Source organism: Strix aluco, chromosome 10 (assembly GCF_031877795.1).
Source record: "Strix aluco isolate bStrAlu1 chromosome 10, bStrAlu1.hap1, whole genome shotgun sequence".
NCBI classification, from domain to species: domain Eukaryota; kingdom Metazoa; phylum Chordata; class Aves; order Strigiformes; family Strigidae; genus Strix; species Strix aluco.
The window spans coordinates 20,548,715-20,570,367 of NC_133940.1; the positions used below are offsets into that span (position 1 = coordinate 20,548,715).

General features: G+C 39.6%; 1 protein-coding gene and 1 long non-coding RNA gene across 3 annotated transcripts; one reads left to right on the plus strand and one right to left on the minus strand.

Annotated features, from left to right (window-relative positions):
- Positions 1-347: 347 nt before the first annotated feature.
- LOC141927747 (uncharacterized) lies at positions 348-2,850 on the minus strand. Its single transcript, XR_012624568.1, has 3 exons — positions 2,704-2,850; positions 2,037-2,097; positions 348-361 (listed from the first exon to the last, which is right to left on the minus strand). It is a non-coding gene; the product is annotated as an uncharacterized LOC141927747 (long non-coding RNA).
- Positions 2,851-3,018: 168 nt separating this feature from the next.
- Positions 3,019-20,086, plus strand: LOC141927588 (P2R1A-PPP2R2A-interacting phosphatase regulator 1). 2 transcript variants are annotated; one of them, XM_074834710.1, is made up of 10 exons: positions 3,019-3,417; positions 6,970-7,048; positions 10,568-10,624; positions 12,612-12,655; positions 12,734-12,788; positions 13,222-13,314; positions 13,876-13,964; positions 14,623-14,687; positions 15,733-15,829; positions 16,969-20,086. In XM_074834710.1, exons 1-10 carry the CDS (start codon positions 3,302-3,304, stop codon positions 17,126-17,128), a joined length of 855 nt encoding a protein of 284 aa, XP_074690811.1. In that variant the 5' UTR covers positions 3,019-3,301; the 3' UTR covers positions 17,129-20,086. The 2 variants fall into 2 exon arrangements, with proteins under 2 accessions (XP_074690811.1, XP_074690810.1); XM_074834709.1 differs by having other exon boundaries at positions 3,159-3,417; positions 14,626-14,687.
- Positions 20,087-21,653: the final 1,567 nt, after the last annotated feature.

Genomic DNA, 21,653 nt, shown 5'->3' on the forward strand with positions numbered 1-21,653 from the left:
TTCAAGTGTTCCTCCCAGTTTTGTTTCGCTCCTGAAGAATGTACTGTGTTTGCAATAAGCACTGAGAACACGAGCCTCTGCGCTGTTTTCAGAAATCTGGCATAAAGTTCATTATGAAACATGTGATTCTAGCTCCTGGCTGTCTGTAGGTTTTGGTCTGACCTTTACAAATCCATTCCAAGTGATCAAAGTATCTGAGATTGTGCTTACTGTTTTTTATTTTCTAATATTTTTCTATAATAACAACTGCAATATACACATTTGTCTCTTACATGCAGGGGGTCTTCGGGGTCTTTAACAGCACCAAATTTTAAAAGATTTTCATTTTTTCCTGGGAAACAGCAATTCTTTTTCCAGAGCGCTAGGTACAGAAACAGTTAAGATGAAAAGTTAGGATTTTTCATCATTTCGACTTTCTTAAGTGGGAACATGGCTATATGAATTATTCTCTTACTTCAAAACAATTGAAGACAGATGTGCCTAGATAACTGAGCAGAACTCCTGCTTATATAACTTGCTATTTATTATAGTACCCCCTTGCATTTTTTGTTAATCGAGACTGACATGATTGTATTCCATTTTTTTACCTTCAGAGACAATGTATATGTCTCATCAACACTTTTTGTTGATGCTCACAGTTCTTGCACTATACTGACACTATTGTCAAAGAACTTTGTGCCTATTAGGTACCTGAGAGGAGTTAACAGCCCCACAAGAATACCTTTTAAATATTTTCAGGAATTTTATCTCTAGGTTGAAAAACCTGGAGATAAAATTCCTTGTCTTGTCTTACTGCAGAAGGAGAACCATTCAGAGTCCCATGCCAGTGCTTACACCAGGACATATCGTTGCCCATAACGACACCTTTCTGTGAGATGATACAGAATTGCCATCTACTCCAAAGACAAACAAGTTAAATATCCTAAAACTGTCTTTTGCTTGATTTCTAAGCATTATGATCAGTTACTGGAAAATTAAGATCCGTTGCTGCAAAAGGAAGAGGATGTTAATAACATCTCACTGTCACCATTCGCTAAAAGCAACACCACATTTTGAACTTTAATACAGAACCTGCCCTGTTCTCCTTGTCTAGTGCTTCAGCGCAAACATTTCATATGACAGATGGAGAGTGTCCAAAAGGCAATTCAAGTGACAGTATCTAGCAAAACTCCTAGCCCTGAACGGAAATCTACTCACATATATGTTGGCTCTGCTAATACAAAAGCCACCTGCAAAATCTGACTACATCACCAAACTATGTACATTTTACTACTTATTATTATTGTGGAGTTATTACATTATGTCCTTGCTACTACGGACAGCAAAAAGCTTAAAATGCTGTGTACCAGGATACTGTTAAGGAAAAAGTCAACAGTATCCAAAACGTGGCCAAGAGCTCAAAACCATCTGCTTCATGTACTCAAATTTCTCAGTGCCAGGAACCGATGCATCAACCGACTGCCCACCCAGGGTTTACTATAGCCAAGAGAACCTTAATGGGAATTATGTATATACAAGAGAAAGCGGGGACTGTCAAGGCAACCCTCAAAGGCCCGAGGAAGGTAACAAGACAGAGAAAAGGGGATGTGGCTGTGGGACAGTTGTGCTATGGCATAGAATGAGGTGAAAGATGGAAATGAGGAAATGGCAAAGAGCTGAGTGAAAGAAACAGCACAAATGGCAATGGCAACAGGAATTAAGAAAGGAGAGAACATGTTAATCAGAGCCTTGGGAGGACACAGGTGAAGGATGGAGGTTCAAAGTGGGGAAATGGGGACTAGGATAATGAGATAGGTGGGTACAGGGATACAGAGGGACTGGTGGACATGAAGTTATGGCATGGGCAATAATGTGGGTGCTATTTGATAGTATCAGGAAAATATTCCTGTAGGTGAAATAAATGCAGCCACACAAAGTTACAAAATGCCATCAGCCTTAGATAAATTGGTGACCCATGAAAAAAATGTTTTAGCTATCTATTATCTACCTTTCTTCTCTGGTTATTTTTGTTCTTAAAGACTGCCTGAAAATCTCACCTGGAATACAAGATGATGAAAAGTTGATGTCTGGGCCTGCAAAGAACCATCAGGTGTATATCTGAGAAGTGGCAATGGTTAGGTATTAACTCAGATGCTTAGTTTTTGATATTTAAAGGTCAGCATGGTGGCAATTAGAGAGTGCTAATGAACATACTTTAGACACCTAAAGTATTTACATCTGTTGTAAATATCTAGCTACAGTTAGATAAAATGATTTAACTACACTTAGATGGATGGGTACATGGCGACAGGTATTGATACTGACACATAAAACAGTAAGTGCACAAGTGCAGAATTGCTGTCTACACAAATGTTTAGATTGGGCTTGACAGAAGCTGCTATTGCGTACGGAAATAAGGGTACAGATGTCTTCCATCAGCAGAAAAATAAGGGTACAGATGTCTTCTCAGACAGAGAGCCGAGCTCCACGCATGTACCCTCAGCGGGGGGGTCTGGGCCCAGCCGCCGGCCTGGGCTCTCCCACATGCAGCAGCCGGGCCAGGCCACTCCGAGGAGGGGGCAAATGCGTTTTTAAGCTTTCTCAGCGCTTGGAGCTGCGGCTGTACATCTCCAGGCACAAGGGGAGCCCCGGCCCCGGCCGGCACCCCGCCGCGGCGGGCAGTCCCGCTGGCAGGCTGCGCCGGCCCCTCCTCGGTCACCTCACCTCAGCGGCGGCGGCTGCGCCTTTCCATCCCGCCTCAAGCCTCCCAACGATTTTTGGTTGTCCTCGTCGGAGAGGCTCGGCGGGCACAGCAGCACCCAGACCGCACCCCTCCGCAGCCCCGGGTGCCCGCAAGCCCGGCGGCAAAGGGCCCCGGGGCCGCCCCGCCGGTAGCCCCTGCCGCCGCGGGGACGCTGTGCGCATGCGCGCTGCCGCCGCGGGCCCACCGGCTCGGGCCCGCCGTGCGGGGGCTCCCTGTGGCGCATGCGCGCTGCGCGGCGGCGGGCGCTGGGGGGGGGGGGGTGTCCGGTCCGAGGCGCTCGCTCCCCTCCGGTGTCACCGGCAGCTCGTTTCCGCCAGCGGCTGGGGGAAGGGGCCGCCCCCCGGGCTGCCCCCGGCATGGGGCGCTGCTGGGGCCGCCCCCCTCGCCGGGCCCGGCGCGCCCCCGGACTCTGCCTGCGGCGCCGCCCGCGGGGCCTGTAGGGGCGGCCGCGCCGCGCCTGGCCGGGGGCAGCGGCGGCATGAGGAGCCGCTGCGGCCGTCGGCAGTGAATGGGCGTCGCGGCGGAGCGGGAGGAGCCGGAGCCGCCGCCGCCGCCGCGATGGCTCAGGAGAAAATGGAGCTGGACCTGGAGCTGCCGCCGGGGAGCGCCGCGGCCCCGAGCGACGGGGGCGGCCTGAGGAGATCGAACAGCGCCCCCCTCATCCACGGGCTCAGGTGAGCGCGGCCCGGCCCGGCCCGCGGCGCCAGCGGCCGCCCCGGAGCCCCGGCGGCAGCGGGGCCCGCCCCGCCCCGGGAGCGCCCTGCCCGGCGGGGAGAAGGGGGGGGGGTGGCGGCTCCGGTTGCAGCCCCGGCGGTTGCTCCGTGTTTATCCGGGCCGGCCTGAGCGGTGTGTTGGTGCCGCGCAGCTCCGGGGGCTGCCGCTCCCCGCCCGTCCCGTCCCGCAGCGATGGTGATGCCTTGGGCGTGTGGGGAAGGGCGGGCTCCTGGCCGCTGGCCCGGGCGGGGAGGGATTTAGGCAAGGTACCCCTCCGAGTGCGGAGGGCTGCAGGACAGCCTAGGTAGACGTGCTGTAGCTTTATTAAAACGCGTTGATTGTTTCCATCTGCGTCTGCTGTGTGTTGTGTAGCTGAGGAACATACAGTACGCAGCATCAAGGTTGTGGCCGTTAATACAGATAAAGTAGCGATCTGTGTGATTTCTGTAACGGTTCAAGTTTGACCAAAAAAAAATCACCGCACTGCATATGATTACTACAGTAAATGCTTTCAGAACAGACAAGCAAATTCTATGACGATACTATCATGGGACCTTGAAAGATACTAAGTTTTACATTTTATGTAAAACAATGTATCAGTTGTTCTGATGTTTTTCTGGATGATACTAATTTTGTTAGTATGTAATACTGGGAGAAACACAAGGAGTTGTGCAGACAATTTCTCTTGGATATTGCCCTCAGCATGTGGCAGGTGATATTTGCAAGGGGGGTTGGGTGTTTGCCATGTGTTCCAGGTCTAGCTCTCATCAGCTGCCATGGCAGAGACAGCAGCAGTCCTAGTCAAGGGCTAGGGGGAAAGCTCTCAAATGTGCATGGTCACTTGTATAGTTTTGTGTTTGGGTAAGTTTGTAACTCAAAATGCTTCTTGCCTCCTCTGGACTGTTGTGAAGTTGGGAGATGCCCCCATCTGCTGTGTGGTGTGGCTGCCGCCTAAATTCAAGGTGGTCCATGTGCTGTGACTAGTAACATGGCTACAGTTTGGGAGAGCATATTGACAATAAACTTTTTAAACCATAGTATAATACATGATGAGTACTTTCTGTGGGGTTTTTTCCCCTTAAACTTCATGTTTCTGAAAAGAGTTAGATATCAAGGGATGAACAAATCTCATCTTTCCTACCAAAATGGTTAACAGCACATTACAATTCAGGGGAAATACTAATCCTTGGCTATTCAGTTATGATTTAATGTTAAGTAAACATAATGGTGATTCTTTTACATAATCATAATGAAACAACTATCAGTTTACATTTCTATGCAGTACACAAGTACTTTGAATGGCAGTGGTTCCTCAGGGAGTTTTCTCAACAGGTAAACTAATTATGTAACTGAGACAAGATGTTTTTATAATGTCAGTCTCTTACAAGTTGTTTCTTACAAACTGTGAGACCTCTCAATTAAAAAAAAAAAAAAAAAAAAGCATCCCATAACCATGCTGTAAACAATTTATTTCACTCAGTGTTTGCTCAGGTAGAAGGGCAAGCCTGAGCTGTTGCCTTGGAAATGTGTATATACTATACATTAGGCATTTATACAAATTAAACTGAAATGCCATTGAACTAATTTGAGGTGGTTGCAGTGGTTTGCCTGTTAGTTAGGAATTTTCCAGCAGAATACTGTTTTTGCAAGATTGCAGCTCTTGGCAAGAAACTTTAGTTTTTTCCCAGAATGGCTTTGTTGGGTAAACTGAAACAAAAGCTCTTGTCTTGAACAGCTTGCTTTTTCTAGTCTGCCTCCTGTTTTGACTTCTTCATTAACAGATTTAGTAAGGAGCTTGGAGAATGAGTTACTGTAGAGCCAGAGAACTTTTTTAAGTGGAATATTTTAGATCATAGAAGTTACCTTTCACAGAACTTTTGATTCTTGTTTTCGTGTCAAGTAAAATTGATTTTTAATGGAAACTGTAAGAATTTTCTGTCAAAGGTAAGTCTGAGATCTGACCAGCTCTCAGGTGTTTTTGCAAAGGAGATTGAAGGTAAGGATACTGTAGGGGTTTTTTTCTCTCCTTCTTCTCTTCTAGTTAGCATGGAATATTTGACTCTGGCCACAGTAGTGTGTTACAGAATCATTCCCACCTGTTTTCTCCATTCAGACCCTGAATTTCAGGATGTACTGTTTGTGTTGTGTTTGCATACCAGCCAGCACACTTACACTAAAAAGAAGTTGTAGCTGTTGGCCTCAGCTAGTAAATCTCATCTCTAAACATCACGTCATGGATCTCTTAAATTTCTCCTCTTCCACCTCCTATCAAATGGCAGCTGTTTGATCTTGTGGGTGTAAACTGAGTGAAACTTCTTTGAAAATGGTAAATGATGTCTGGGCATTTGTATTTGACATTTTAGAGAAAGAGAGTCAATGCATTCTTTCTGGCAAAAAGCACAGTGCTTATGCCAACTGCCGTTGACTTTTATTTCACAGTATGAGCTTTTTTAATTTTTTTATTTACAGCTAGATAAAAGCTATCTAAAACTTATGTGTCTAACTGGTGCATTTTAAACTGGAGGATTCTGATAGTGATGTGTCTTGAAAGTGCATTATCATTATCAGCCTTCAGAACAACGTAATACTATTGGTCAGATTAGTTTTAAGAAACTGTATTTGTGTAGGGCTTTTATTCATCCCAAATTAGCAGCTGAAACAAAAAGATACAACCCAGTGACTTCTTGTAATTTGACTCTAATTACAATCTTATATTTGGATCTGTTTGCCTATGCAGTTTCTTGGTGATTTTTAGGCATGGGGATTGTAGGATTTTGGCTCAAAATTTTTATTCTACGTGATTTACATAATTTCTGCAGTTGCATTTATTAAGTGCTGATCAATGGCTGTTGATAACACTAGTGATGACCAGTGGACTCACTGTAGGAATCAGTAGAACTAAAGTTGCCTTGAGAAAGGAGCTCATTTTATATCAAATAACTAATCCTGTGTTATTTAAATGGATGCGCTGCTTCCTGGTTAGAAGCGTGACTCTGGGCAAAAGTCTTAGGGCTCTAAAAGCTCATTTTACTGTATGTTTAATTTAACCTCTCCTGGAAAAAGGTTCAGAACTTAATAATGTTCGTAGTGGTAAGATTTATCAAGGTACTGTAGTTTTTTATTCTGTTTTATCTATCACGTTGAAGCTGGTTTCAGTTGCTGGTTATATGCCATTTATAAATTTGTTCTGTTGAATGATACTCGAAGCAATATGCAAGCTGCAGCCATTCCAAACATAATAAATTCCCACAGAAATGATTAGTCTTAACAATTTTTTAAAGACTCAATATGATTATTTAAAATCACTAATTGAAGTGGCTGGGAATTGGGGGAAGAGCAATTTGGTTTCCACTTTCTGCCAACAAGCCAAAAGAGTTCTTACGTACCTGTCTCTCTAGTGCTTTGTCTTGAAATGATAGCTGACATAGCATTTGAAACCAAGCTTATAGTAAGAGGTACTTTTTGATAGGAAGGAAATGGCTTTTGCGTTTGACAAGTGTTTCTTTTCACAGCGATAATTCACAGGTGTTCCAGGCTAACATTTTGCGAACCCGCAGGAACAGTACCACAGTTATGAATCGTCATAGTCTGGTAAGAAAACTATTAGACCAACTGCATTAGGTCTGAAGCAGAAGTGTGCAACAGGATAAAACAAGAAAATGAGATTGTAGTCTGTGAAACTAATATGACGTGTTTTCAGAAACAAGGCTCTAGACTGTGACATTAATACGCTGTAGCTATGGTGAAATGTTATTTACAGACCATTTGGCCTTGGAGAGTACTTTTATTTCATTGTGATCATAACTTTGTTTATAAAATGCAAGCAGATGTTCTAAGATAGTGTAAGAAATGTAGTTCACAAAGAAGAATAACTATGTAGATGTGTTGTTCAGTAATCAATGTGTTAATCATTTCTGATGTTTAAAAAAAGGGAGGGCAGAGATGCTCTGATCTTAAAATTGTCTTTGATGTAGTAATGACAGAATTCACTGTTGTAATCAACAATTGATATAACAAGATAGAACTGGATGATAGAACTTGAATCTTGAGACTTCCAAAATTAATGATTTCATATCTTTTAAAGACACTCATTCATGATTTCAACTGTTGTCAGACTTCTGTTATTACAGCTCCAAATTTGAATTTTTAAAATATTAATCTAAACCCATGGTGCTTCAACCAGAATTATAGTCTGGTTTGTAGTTCTGTTGGAGATGGCAGGGAGGATGGAGTCGAAAAGGAGCTTAGGGATTATCTCATCCTTCTGTGGTCTCAAAGGAGCTAGATGATATCTACTTTGGTAATTAAATTTTACATTAAGTAGGTGATAAAGTGTACTTCAAAAATCACTTTTTTGTATTTAGGACAACTAATCCAAGTTTTATTGCAGAGTGAAAAGATTCAGTAAGTGACTGAAACTTTGTTAATTTAGTGTTATAAGTACAGCTAAAAATTTATGTTTTGTTGAACTTTGTGGAAAAAATTTGATTATTCTTTGTCTGATCTGTGTTGTGTTCACTGTCATGGGAACAATGGGAGTTGCTAAAATGCTCGCATAACTGAAGGTCATACTCTATCCAGCTCCATCTTCAGGGCTGTTGTGGTTGTCCCAGTTGCTCAGCTGAATTTTAAAATCTTTGCTTTTTTGAGCAGCTTCTCTAAGTCTCAGACTCCAACTCTTTTATAATGATTACAGGGTCAGCTGTGCCATTTTGGCTGGGTCTTAATCTGCAGTTTTCTGACACTGCATGTAATTGCTAAGGAAGGGTCAACTAGGCTCAGTATCCGCTGTTTATTTCCTTCCAGAAGGTATCAGTAGCATCTAGTGAGTAAATGTTTTGGTGTGTTTTGTTTTGTTTGTGTGCTTGGGGTTTTTGTTTTGTTGTTTAAGCAAAGTATTTTAATCGGTGGTTAGATGTTTTGCTACTATTTCAGCAAAAGTTGATTTTTAATTTATTTTTTAAATTATTTTTCTTTTTAACGTCGGTAAGGTCCCTGTTAGGATTCACCGTGTGGCCCCACAAAGGCGGTGTTGGCAGAAGACAGGGGGCACTGCAGGGACAGCGATGGAAGGGTAGAGGCACCGGGGGCAGGTGGCTGCTTTGGTGGTGCTGCCTGCCAGACTGGCACTTCTGAACCTTTACCTTCAGTGAAAAAGACTTATCTAACATATGGGAGAAGGGGGGAAGGGAAAGGTCTTTCTCCTCCATGTGATAGTCCCATAGATTGTAATGGTTTTATTAAGCTTTGTGCTCTCTTTAAAACATCAGGGATTTGAGTAGCAGAATTTTAATAAATGGGTTCAGACTGCTTTAGCAAGTGTCCTTTAACAGCGACTTTTCACGTTTCTTTTCACAAGAATGATGTTTCTTTTCGCAATTAAAGGACTACGAAGGGGAAGAAGTGAGTTTTAAGCATTGACAAAGCAAGGATCATGACTTGTTGGAGAAGAGATGTAGGATCCTCAGTTAGTGGGTTTAGTTAGTGCATTAGATCCTGCAGAGGAACACTTAACTTTTTGTCATTTTTATTTTACACTGCGAGTCACTGGTTTCGTATATACTCTATTAATGTCAAACTTTAAAGTATGTGGATCACAGTCATAAAATTAGAATATAATGAGCGGAACAAATGCATTTCTACTGTGAAGTAACAGAGTAAATAGTCAGGAATGTACTATTGTCCAAATCCTTTTCACTGTGTGAGAATCAAGGTCAACTCAAGGTCCACATTGGGTGGTACAGCTTGGAGGAATTTTTATTAGGTGCACAGAATTTTTGGGAGCCCGGTATAATAGAAAGCTGACCTAAACTGGACTTAAGAAGTAGCAAATCAAGACATTATAGCCATTAGACTTCAGTAGTATATATTATGATGACTAAATTCTGGCACAAACATTAGACATCCTCTGTGTGAGTCTGATAGGCTAATATCTTTTGTGAGAAGAAGGGCGTGATGTCTTGATGTTTGTTTTTTTAGAGGGAAGATTCTGGATATATGAAGCATGAATAGTCTGTGATAACTTACCATAACCTTTTGTGTAAGACAGCAAAATCTTTGTATTCTCCATGGCACTGATTAGAAGATGGTGCAGTAAATGGCTAACTGAATTTTTGTTAGTTCTCCAACTTTAGCATGATGAAAAGCTCTAGTAATATTTTGTGGAGGGGATGAAGCCTCATTCTGCATAAAGTATATAAACACTTAGTGATAATACAAACCTTACTTGCTGAACACACATCTGTTTTAAAAAGACACTTTGTTTTTTGGAGGGGTTGTCAGCTTACAGAGAAGTTAAACCTCTATTCAAAGCTTTAGCTTTTAATTTTTGATCCCTGAATAGCTTACGACAAAAGTCAGCTGAGGCTCAAACATTTGAGAGATGGGAAGTATGTGAAAGGAAATTATATTTTGAGAAAATAATCACTTTTAATTACTTGGTTTTGAGTATGCAGTTTTATATCATAGTATTCCAGTGAGATCTTGATGCAAAACTGACAAAAGTAACAGAAGATCATTTTTAGTGACATCCTCTTGAATTTCACCCGAATTGATGAAGCTCTTAAGAAACTATAAGGAAGGTATTTAACTCTTTGTTAGCCTTTTAATAGATGATTTTTTTTTTTTTCACCTGTCAAAGTACTCATTTATAGGTAGACAACAATCCAGCAACCTTTTTGCACAATGGGTTGTTTTGGCTTTGTATTTTTAAAGGTTCTATTGGGAAGCCTTCTGGATCATTTATATGAAAGTATTTGTGCAACTGTATAAATCAAGGGTGGCAGTGTGCTAGTTAAAAGCAGATTAATTCTGTAGAGAAGACCGTAAGTTCTAGTTGCCTGGAAATGAAGTGAAAGCCAGGCTGATACCAGTTAGCATATGTGAGCATACAAAGCAGAATAATATGGAAATATATATTATTATGTTCTTGTAAGTAATTAATGTAGTTTATATATATTGAGAATGTTATAAACGATTTGGGTTTTTTGTAATTACTTCTGTGTTGTTTGGGATAGCACTATGGATTGGTTACTAACATTTCTGCACCTTTCCTTTCCTTCTCCTGTAGTTTCTAAGTGTGTTTCAATTGTATGTGACTTTGTTTTGCAGTTTGTGCCATCATCTCCTATCCGTATTCCTAGCAGCCGTCTTCATCAAATCAAACAGGTAAGCACAGATTCTAATTTTTTTTAAATTTTCAATTTTTTATGTGGTTGGTGTTTTTGCAGTTAATTTGTGATGTCCTTCAATAGGCTATAGATTTTCCTTTGTAGTAAAGAGTCTGCTGCAGTCTATCACTTCAAAGTGTTTACGAAAGTAAAGGCTGTATCTTGCCTGCAGAGTTCTAAATTTCATAAAGTAGAATATATATATATATCCCATATATCCAGAGAGAAGAAGATTTGAGCAGAAAGAAAAATCTTAAAATGGGCATTTTATAAAGGAAACCTTGAATGTAAACCCTTAGGGTAAAGTTCCACCAAGTTTTGGCAGTAGTGCAAGCATAAATATTCAGGCCAATAACAAAGTGTTCCTTAACTTGTGTTGGCATAGGACTTTTGCGCAGCCAGAAAATGAACTGGATAAGGAAGAACTCTGGCTAAAAAATAGCTCGGGCTCTTCTGGCTGGGCTATTTTTCATCTGTATAATTTTCTTATCCAGATCACTGTACTTGTGCTGTCACAGCATGAGCAGAGGGGGAAGGGCACCAGAGCAAACAGTTAGGAAGGAGGGGGGTGTGGCAAATATCTGAGTAGGTTTAAATAGCACTGCTACCAGACAACAGACCGCAGTCTAAAGACTCCAGTTTTAAAATCAACAAGCTCAAACTCCTGTGGCTCCTCCATTTTAGATGTCAACTTTTTGACAGTAGAATGTTTATACAATTGGCTTGAAGATACTTTATTTTTTTTAATTTTTTTTTTAGCTTGCTAGATTCCAATGAATAGGCTTGGTTTTTACAGGGTGAAAAGTAAGAAAATAGTTTAATGCTTTGGACAGCATTTTCAGGGTGTGATGTCTGATGGAATGTACTTCTACTTCCCACCTCAGATATTTAAAGTGCATTAATCCTGAAAAAAATAACTGCTTGCTTTCATTATGTACATAATTTACTGGCTTAAAGAGACTCTGAAGCACTCAAGCCTGTTGTGGAGCTGTTTTTATCAGTATAAAAAAGTTCAGGGTTAAAATGTAAATGATAAGAGCAACAGGATGAACTACTGTGGCTCTGTTGCTATATTACATGAAGTAAAGTTCATTTTTTTTTGAAAATACTTCTGTATTCATAATTGTTCTATACATTTATTGAAGTGAACAATGACATTTCCTAATCTGTATTTGATCATTAAATTCACAAGTTGAAATTCCATGTCCTGTATGGCACAGATGGAAACCCATGTGATTTATTTCTGATCTCACAGTTGAACTATGTTAGTAAGACTCTTCCTACATATGATGAAGATTGTGAAGATAGTTAGTTGAACTTTTATTCTTGAACTGGACTGAATTAGGGAATGTACTCATTCACTCAACAGACTGGATAGCATTCAGTTAGGTTTAAGGAATAGTGTCTACGTAAGAGGAGATTGAGTCAAGTTTGTGCTTTGGTGTTAGTATTTAGTTTAATGTTGCATCTTTGATCCATTTTAGTAATATTTTATGGATGTTTTAGGAAAAAAACCCACCAAATCCCAAATTCATTGTGTACAGTGCACTGTATTAAAAATGAAATGCTGACAAGTGTCTAGTTAGTTACTAATCCATAGAATAAGGTAAGAATCCAGCCATGCGTTTAAGGATTATCTGTACTAGTTTCCACTTTGTGAAATATTATTATGCAAGACTCATACTCTAGCATGTGCAGAATTTTTGCTTCATATTATCATTACCTCTTCCATAGTAATGAAAATAAAGCTGCTTGATTAAAACCAAATTCCCCTAAGCACTTCTTCTGTGATGGTGTCTCTTGCTACATTTCTTTCCCATCCTCTCCTCCTCACTCATTTTCATGCAGTGAGAGCTTAAGGTTCTTGTTGCTTAACTGAGTTGAATTAAATTTTCAACATACCGAAGTGAAATGAAATGAGCTTTTCTGATTTGCTGTAGCAAAGCTTTTTTTTTCTTTTATTTTTTCATCTGCTAATCTTTTAGGAAGAAGGAATGAATCTGATGAACAGAGAAACAGTACGTGAAAGGTAAGCATTAAGGCAAATAGAATACTTAATGTAGTCTTCTATGGGCCTGGGACAATACATTTCTTTTCTTCTTTATAGAGAAGTGCAAGTAGCAATGCAGATGAGCCACTCATGGGAGGAGAGCTTGAGCCTGGTAATGCATTCATGCTTTAATTTGTGTTTCTATTATCAGTATCAGGACACTAGAGACTCTCTCATGTCAACATTTTCTTTTATAGTTTGACCTACAATTAAGGTGTTAGTATATCACTGCTTTTGATCAGCAATTTTTCACACTAACAAGGCATAGAATTATCAGTTATTCGAGGATACACGTGGGTTCCTTGGGCTGGTGTGTCAAAAGAAAATTGCATGGATGTCCTCCTGTTCAGATTTTCTTCCATGTTCTGATACTCACCAAGTAATATTTAAGGCTTTTGTTGTTGAGTGTGAGCTCGTAAATGGTTACCTAAAAATTATTAATATGATGGAGGATAACTTTGGAATCTTACTCAAGTCCACAACCAATCAGTCCTTTTCATGTTAGGGTACTTGCTCATAAGATTAATTGTATGTACTATTTACAGAGCGACAATGATTTTGAAAAATCATCATCACCAAAGCAAGTAGACTTTGTCCCAGTTTCTCCAGCTCCTTCACCTACCAGAGGAATAGGGAAGGTGAGCAAAATGTGTGGTAATAATGGTTTTGTCCTGAGCAGTGCTAAATAAATTCAAGCAAATTAGTAACAAAAGATTAAGCCACCTGCTCCTTTCTACCTTGGCTGCAAGCAAGAAACTAGAATAAGAAAAAAAACCAAAACTAAAACCTCCAACCAGAAAATACCAGCTAGCAGTTGCACGTCTTGTGGATGTGCATTTCTGTGGAGTGTTCAACTGTTAATCTGTGGTTAATAAACCTTATTCTTTATTTGCCTTCCTCTTGAAATAAGAGGAAGGGGCATACATTCTTATTTTATGAACCACAGTCTATTTAACCTATTTAACTATAGTGAAATAAATCCTTGTCAACTTGCACATATTGTGCATGAAAGTGGAATCTGTCCAATTTTTATTTTTTCCCTCAGTAACAAGAAACGATATCTCAGTAGACCCATCCATATTGACTGGTTGCTTAAATTGATAGTGGGTTGCTTATTTACCTGGGATAAAGATCAGTTGTTACCATATGGGTGTGATACAGTGTTTATATGTAAATAACTCAAACTGTTTTACTCTCAGCAATGTTTCTCACCATCCTTGCAAAGTCTGGTGAGTAGCAGTGGATTACCTCCAAGTCCTAGCCCAAGTCCAACGAGGCGATTTTCAAGGTAACTACCAGATCTTATCAATAATAGAAAATTGGCATAGCTTGTTCACAGCAGGCTTATGAAATACCAGAATTTGTTATATGTAAAATTGATTTCTGATCAAAAATATGACTTTATATATTCATGTAAACTTCAGGTTTTACAATGCTCTAAAATACTTCTTAAAATCCTCATGTCATAACACTGGGAAAGTGGGCTGCATTGTGCATCTGTGTAGTCTCTGTATTGCTCTTAATCACATCTTAAGTAATTGAATTGGATTCTAAGGGGGGAAAAAAACCCCAAACAAACAGGTTTAGGGTTTGTTACTGATTCTGGTTTTAGTTGCATTGAATGTTGTTTTGAGTGATGTGGACATACAATTAGACTTTATTAGGCCCTAACAGTTCAGCAAAGTACTGCCTGTCAACTGCGATCTAGCGAGTGCCCAGATGTGAGCTTTTAGACTGCCCCAGCTGTGAAATAATGTGACTAAGTTTTTTTCTGTTAAGATTTTTCTTCAGAAAAAAAACCCAACTTACTTTAGATAAGCTGTTTTAATGCCTGTTTTCTTAGTGTTTTCCACCTAGCAGTTTATCTGAATATCTTTTGATACTTTACATGTTTTTAGGCTTCCTTTATCAATGGTGATATCAGTATAGCATATGCCTTCTTTTAGCAGGAGAAGCCAGAGTCCAATTAATTGCATTCGACCAAGTGTTCTTGGGTCAATAAAAAGAAAAGGTACAGTATTTGATTTTGGCTAATATGCTAACATGTTGATTTTACAATAATTCACATAGCTTTCCTCATAATTCTGTTCAGTTGGCTGATTCTTCAAAGAGTGACTAGAAATAGACAGTATTACAGATGTTCCATTACATAAATGGAACTGTTTGTAGGGATAAAACAGACAAATAGATAAATTAGCTTTTACTATTTCGTAAAACTAATAGTTGTTCTGTTCTAATACTTCTCCATTGCTGTGGTCATATAGATCTGATAAGAAACTAAGGTAACCTGTTTAAGAAAACAAGAAATATAGCTATTGGTATATTTCACAAATAGAGAATTTTGAAAGTCATGGCTAACTGAAGTGTACAGGTACTGTAGATTTTAAAATCACCCTTCAATACCAAAAACTGGTACAGAGACCTGTTAGACACCTTACAGCTCTACTGGGAAATGTTTCTCTATCTTTCTACATTTTTCTTCAAGTTAACTCCTGGTTATTTTATTGCATCTGTTTTGATATCTTCATGTTTCACCTTTGTAACAGAACACTTCTGGCTCTGAGACAGCTTTTAAAATGCTTTTATCTGAGTTTTGTCATAGTCTATTTAGGTATATATCTGTCCTCTCTTCTTCTACTGTATTTGGAAATCAAAGTCAATCTATAAGTTTAGTGATAATCCTGGACCTTGTTTTTATTGATTGCAAGAGGAAAACAAGCTTTCCTTACTCTCAGCTTCTCTACTTTGGTGGAGCTAGTCAGTGAACCGATAGCCGAGTAAACAACCAAAAAGATTATTCTTTGCTACTAAAAAATAAATACCTGATATCTACACCTCAGCTCATAACTCACTAAACTTTCCTGAAGTTTGGACCAAAATGTTTCCAAGAAATAGTCTTTAAAATTTCAGCATTGAACTTCTGTGTTTTACGTATAACGCTCGATCTATTGTAACAAGTTTGAACCTCTGTTCTGTTTGCTCTGTAGAAGTACATAGAAAGTAGATTTTTGTTTAATTGAGTACTAATTTTTATCACTCCTTATCTCTTACCAAAGGTGTAACAGAGATAGAAGATCATCCAAAAAGATTATTCCAAGGATCCACCAACATGCTTACCCCTGACGTTTCACATCAGGTGGACCTTGGGGGATGGTAAATGCTGTGCTATTTATTGTGTTGATTTCTTCAGAAGCACTGCAAGTCTTTCTTCATCTAGCAGTGATAGTGCCTGAAGTTGTTGGGGTTTTTTATTATTAATACAGACATCCTGTAATTTTGAAGCACTGAAATTATCACAGTAAACAGGCGGTAATGTTCACTACAATTTCTAGGACTGACTGTTAACATGCTTCACGTATATGGGAGTTGAGTACATCTAGGAAAAGATACCTCATGGCTGGCAATTTTTGGAGTCTAGTTTCAAGTTGCAATCAAATATAAATGCTAATGCTTGTGGGTGGATTGGGTTTTTTACTTATTTTTCTCTTTGCTCATAGTCATATAGAAAAATTAGTCTGTCTGTCCCTCCCTGCTGGGAGGAGATAAAGTACTACATAAAAAATCATAACGACTTGAAATAGCAAGGGATTTTGATTTAGTATTTTACTCAAGAGGTTAGTAATACATAGGGTGTGCCCACACAACTATCAAGACAGGTCTGTTCACAGTACATTTGTTCTTTTTGCCTCTCGGCCAACATACATAGCAGTGCACAAGCTTTGAGTCCATTGCAGTGGCGATAATAAAATAGATGTTTTAAAGGTACTTTAAAACCATACCTTTTCACACACCCTATTCATATTAGGCATAGCAGTGCAGGTTCAGTTGCTGCATCTTGGTTTAGGAGACGGTAATTTTTAAAAACACTTTGATGCTATCACTGATAATAGGTCACCTCTAGTTCTGATTTTGTGTCCTGTGAAATATGTAGTCAGTGCTACAACTGAAGTATGTACAGTTTATCATCGGCTCTCCTGACACAAGAGGCCTCTAGATATGTGCTAGCCCAGGACCTTGTAGGAGATGGGGTGAAGCTTGCAGTGAACTTCTCAGCCTGATGCTTCTAATCTGTACCCCATTTCTGGGTCAGCTGAAGGAGGAAATTGGTAGAATGTTATCTGTTTGGGAGTGACTGCAAAGTGTGTAGTTGCAGATTTATTTCAAATCATGGGGCTTGCTCTTCCTTCAGAGTTGCACATTTGTTTTTAAAATGGTTTTAGAATGAATGGAAGCAAATCTTTGAAACTCACCAGAAAGAGTACCTCATTTCTCCTATCTTGCTCTGTTTTCAGTCTGTCGTCACATGCTCTTGATGACAACAGAAGCAGTGCAGGCTCTTCCTGTGACTCACCAGCTGAAGTCAGCACCAACACAGACTCTCCAGTCTCACTTTCTGACTCCAGATCTCCTTTTTTACCAGTAGATCTTACGGCTAAGTTACCTATTAATTAAGAAGCAGAACTCTGCTAATGGACACCGAGAAACAGGCTGGATATCAATAAGACTTTCTGTTGTGTGTAACTGATTCTGTTCCTCATAGGAACTTCCAGAAATGTCATTATTTCTAGAAAACTTCCAGAATAGTTCCTTGAGGAGGAATTCACGTTTCTAGTGATTTGTATGACATTTACTAAAATACAGTAAGCATTTGAATTGCAAACATATTTGATGCTAATATCAGTAAGCAAGCTGTGGATTTACAGTTGATATTGTCTGGTTGGCATAAGTTACAAATACTATATGTACATTCCGCTTGTAGAAGACTTGGCTTTCCAACAGCCAACAGGCAGTGTCCTCACTAATATAAAGTGGTGCTTATGTAGTAGCAGATAACTTTCACATTTGTCCTCAGTCTGAAACCAATGAAGCAGTTTACTAATTTGTTTTTATTCCCCAAGCGTTAGATATTTTGTGGTTTTGTTCTTCACATGAAAGGGGGAATACTAGGGGGGGAATTGATTCTTGTGTTGTATTATGATTGGCTGTTAATCAATTCTGTGTTCTAATAGATGTCAAAAGAACAAGTTGGTGAATTGTCAACTTAAATTTATATGTTGGATTTTATTCATAATCATGACTGCTGTTGTGACTAAATCTAAATTAGGTGTGGAACATTCTCCTGGGGTTTTGTATTGTTTTGTTTTTTATTTCCCTATTTATATGATATGTTAGAGTGGTAGATTTTTTTTTACAGGCCTTTTAATAGGGAAAAATAGTAATAATGGTTGGAACAAAACACTAAATCCTGAGGTTTTAGTATTTAGTATTTCAGAAGTGCATTATTTTAACAGACAGTATTTGTCCTCATATATGACTTCTGGGCAAATATACTGAGAAATCTTTAATGCCTCTTTACAGGCTGAGGCAATAAGACATGTTTAATCTGTGTTTAATCTCCTGATATCACTTCCTCAAACAATAGCATCAGGTTATTTCTGCTGTTGGAAACTTCAGATGCTGATTGGAAGACTAGAATTTGGTAATCTGGGATGTTTCAGGATTCTTGTACTATGTTTGAAAAGTCAGTGGATTGAGGCATCCTGATCTCAACTCTGAAATTCCCCAAACAGGAGGAAAAATCTGCAAACCCCACCATAGCTGTTTCAGATTTTCCAGTGGCAACCTCATTTTGGTTGTTGACTCCTGTTCTACAGTTGAACTTCCCCAGCTGAGTCCCCTTTTGTACATGTGTATGCATCTGTACTATGTGGTTTCAAGCCTTCTCTCCAGAGAGCTTAATAATGAAGCAAAATGTTTTATTTTTAAACACTAAATCTTTGTGATGTGTAAAAAGTGAGAAAAGTATGGAAACTTCCTCAAGTAGGAGTAGAGCCCACTCTGAGTGCTGCTGTGAAAGAGTCACATGGATGAAGCTTTGATTGACAGCAGCCATCGAAATTAGAAATGGACAACTCGGAGTGCAAAGACCTGGTGACCTGAGGACCAATGACCAGTTTCCGTATGTCCTTACTGTAGAAAGAAAATAGAATGTATTTAATAGTTTTGCTCAGTTCAAGTAAGGTATGACATGGTTTACTTCTGATTTCATTCCTCTTAAATTATTGTAATAGTCAACTTCCTGATTGCAGTTCCTTTTTCGATTCAGACTGCCCCTCATCCCTGTGGCAGATGGACAAGCTTGTGTTTAATGTCTGTTTGCCCTCTCTCTGATATGGCAGAGTTTTATTTCACAATTTCAGGTATGTGCCAAAGAGTTGCTGTGCATTCACTCTTGTGGTGAGGGCAAGACTTTTTTTAAAATCTTGCTTATTTCTTAAGAATGAACCCCCTGGTGTCTCTTCCAATCTTTTTTAAAAGATGCATCAGTGGAGGGGTTTAATAGTTGCGTGTGGGTCAACTTGTCTCTTTTCTGTTGAATATTTATGCTATTTCTCAATTAAGTGCCAATAAATGGAAAAATAAATGTGTTTTGCTATTTCTGCACTTTGTTAGAAAGGTAACCATATTCTTGTTTTAATCTGTGATTAAATGTTTTTCTTTTTTAAATCAGAGTATCTATTGTAACCCAGTCTAGTTTACATTTAAGTTGGCCTTAAACCCTGCAGCAGACTTTTCTGTTTTCCTAGTGCAATGCTGTCTTGAAGTTCTGTGACAACTCTAGGAAAACCAAAGAATAAAACCAAACATTTTCAAAAGACTTTAATAGCTAAATGTGTCCCTAGTTTATACCTAGAGGAAGTTGTGGTGAAATCGTTTGGAAGATAGAAGCTACAGCTGGCTGGCGGACAGTACTGAGGCTCTTTCTTACCTCTTGGGAAGAAGTGGGGAGTCTTTGTGGTTTGCCTTAATAAGGCAATTAATGCTGTTGGAGGAGAGAGGGATAGTTATGTGTCTGCAGTCATTCCTTTCCCTGCTTTTGTAAAGCAGAAATAGCTTTGAACTTGTGGAAAAAAGCATCTCAATTTCTTGTCCATCCATGTCATCAAGAAGCTGCAGTTTTGCGCCCTGAAGTCAGGAGACACGTATAGTTGTGGTTTTTTTCACTGAAATGAAATATTAACTTTTTGGAATTAAATTATCCTGCAAAATATGTATCTGGATTCAGGGAATTGGTGTGTTATACAATGCGCATAATGAACCCTGTACTCACATAGTAACTCATGCTGTTAGCGTTATCTCTATTTTACTAATTCTCTATTTCCTCATGAAAATGAATATTGAAGCTTTGCTTGATTAAGTGTTATGGTTATAGGATTATTGCGTATGATGTTCCTTAACTGATCTGAGTTTATAGTACAAGTGTCTACGCCTTTGTCTTCCTCTGAGAAGAAAGGGGCAGCTTTCTTGTCTCAGTCCATGTTGGAAGTATTATGATCATGTGTATATATATATATGCAAGTATAATATATAAGTACATATTATATATAAACTTTTCTTATTCTACAACTCTTTTGGGGCATACAGCTGTTTCTCTCCAGGATTCTGCCACTCCTCTTGAATGGCACCCTTCCAAAGTCAAGCTTGTGATCAACACTTGATTGGTCTGGTTGAAAACTATCCTGTAGGATTTGTTGGCAGTTAAATCGTGTCTTGGGCCAGGGTGTCTTCCTTGACAACTGATAGGTGTTTTTCTTCCTTCCACCTCCTCCAGAATGACATAGTTGCCGAGGGAACATTGATAACCGTGCCAGTGCCCAGGGGGACTGTATTTTTGGAATGAGCGCTTCAGTGGTTACTGCATTTAGCAGAGGAATAGATACTTCACACTAGAAGAGAGGTACAAATGCCAGGAAAAATGAGCCTGTGCATCAGCCAGATTAACTTGCTAGGGTCTTCTGTGTGTTGTCAGTGAGCCAGCTGATCTGAATACTCAACTGAACAGCTGCCCACGGTCCTCCTGAGATTAATGTGAGAAATTAATCCTAAATTTGTTCTTTACACCTTTCCTCAGAAAACTTGAGTGTAAATGATCACCAGCCTGTACAAACAAAACAGGTCTCCAAAGTCTTGTATTGGTGAGACTGAGATATTTTGATTTATAAATGCATATTGTGGTTCTAATATTAGTGCTGTGTTTGTGAGCCCAGGCCTGCTATTGTGAGATCATTTGCTAGTGAAGTGACTGAAGGCAGGAGCGACCTCTGGAGCTCCGTCAGCCAGCTTCCAGCTTGAGAACAGCTTGTGCATTTCTTAGCAGTAGTCATTTCAGAAATGTTCACTTTATGCTGTTGTGTTCTTGCATATGTTGGAGTCGTAACTAATTTACTTAAAATAGAGATCTTCAGGAGTCATAATTAAAATGTGTGAGCTCTTCATATCCTGTTTTAAGCAACCTTTCTCATCACCAACTGGCAGATGGAGTTTAAGTTGATCCCTCTTCTCCTGGAAGCACCAAGTTAAAATATTTGTAAATGTAATTGAATGTTTACAGATACAGTATAATAATTAAAACCTTACTGATCTGAGAAGGAGCGCTTGGCTTGCAAGAGTCCTTTTCAATAACTGGATGCAAAAATTGTCACTTGACATTTTTTATTTGGTGTCTATTTCCTAAGGGTATGTCTTGGATGATTGTTTGTTTGTTTTACCTGTAACAGGAGAGTCTTCCCACTTCTGTATATTTGGTATGAGCATCCTTGTTTGATAAACTTGAGACCAGTTGACAGCCAGCCTAGGCCTTGGTCAGGAGCTCCCTTTCCTCTGTCACAGTGTACTCCAAGCAGACAGCTGCCCTACATCTGAAAGACACCATGTACATGCTGGAAGGGAGAGATTGCTTCCTCTGTTGGGGTTTTGTGGTAGAAGCATGAGTGGGGAGGGGGAAAAAAATAAACAACTGAAGGAGAATAACCTTGTTTGACTTTCAGTAGCTGGCTTGGGAACAGAAATTTCAGAGGGGGGAGGAGTTGAGTGCATTGAAACCAAAACCAAACATGGCCTCTTCATGCTGGTTCCCCTGTGTGTCTGAAGGAACTGGTGAGAATTCCCCAATCCCCTGAGGATTCCTCAGACAAAT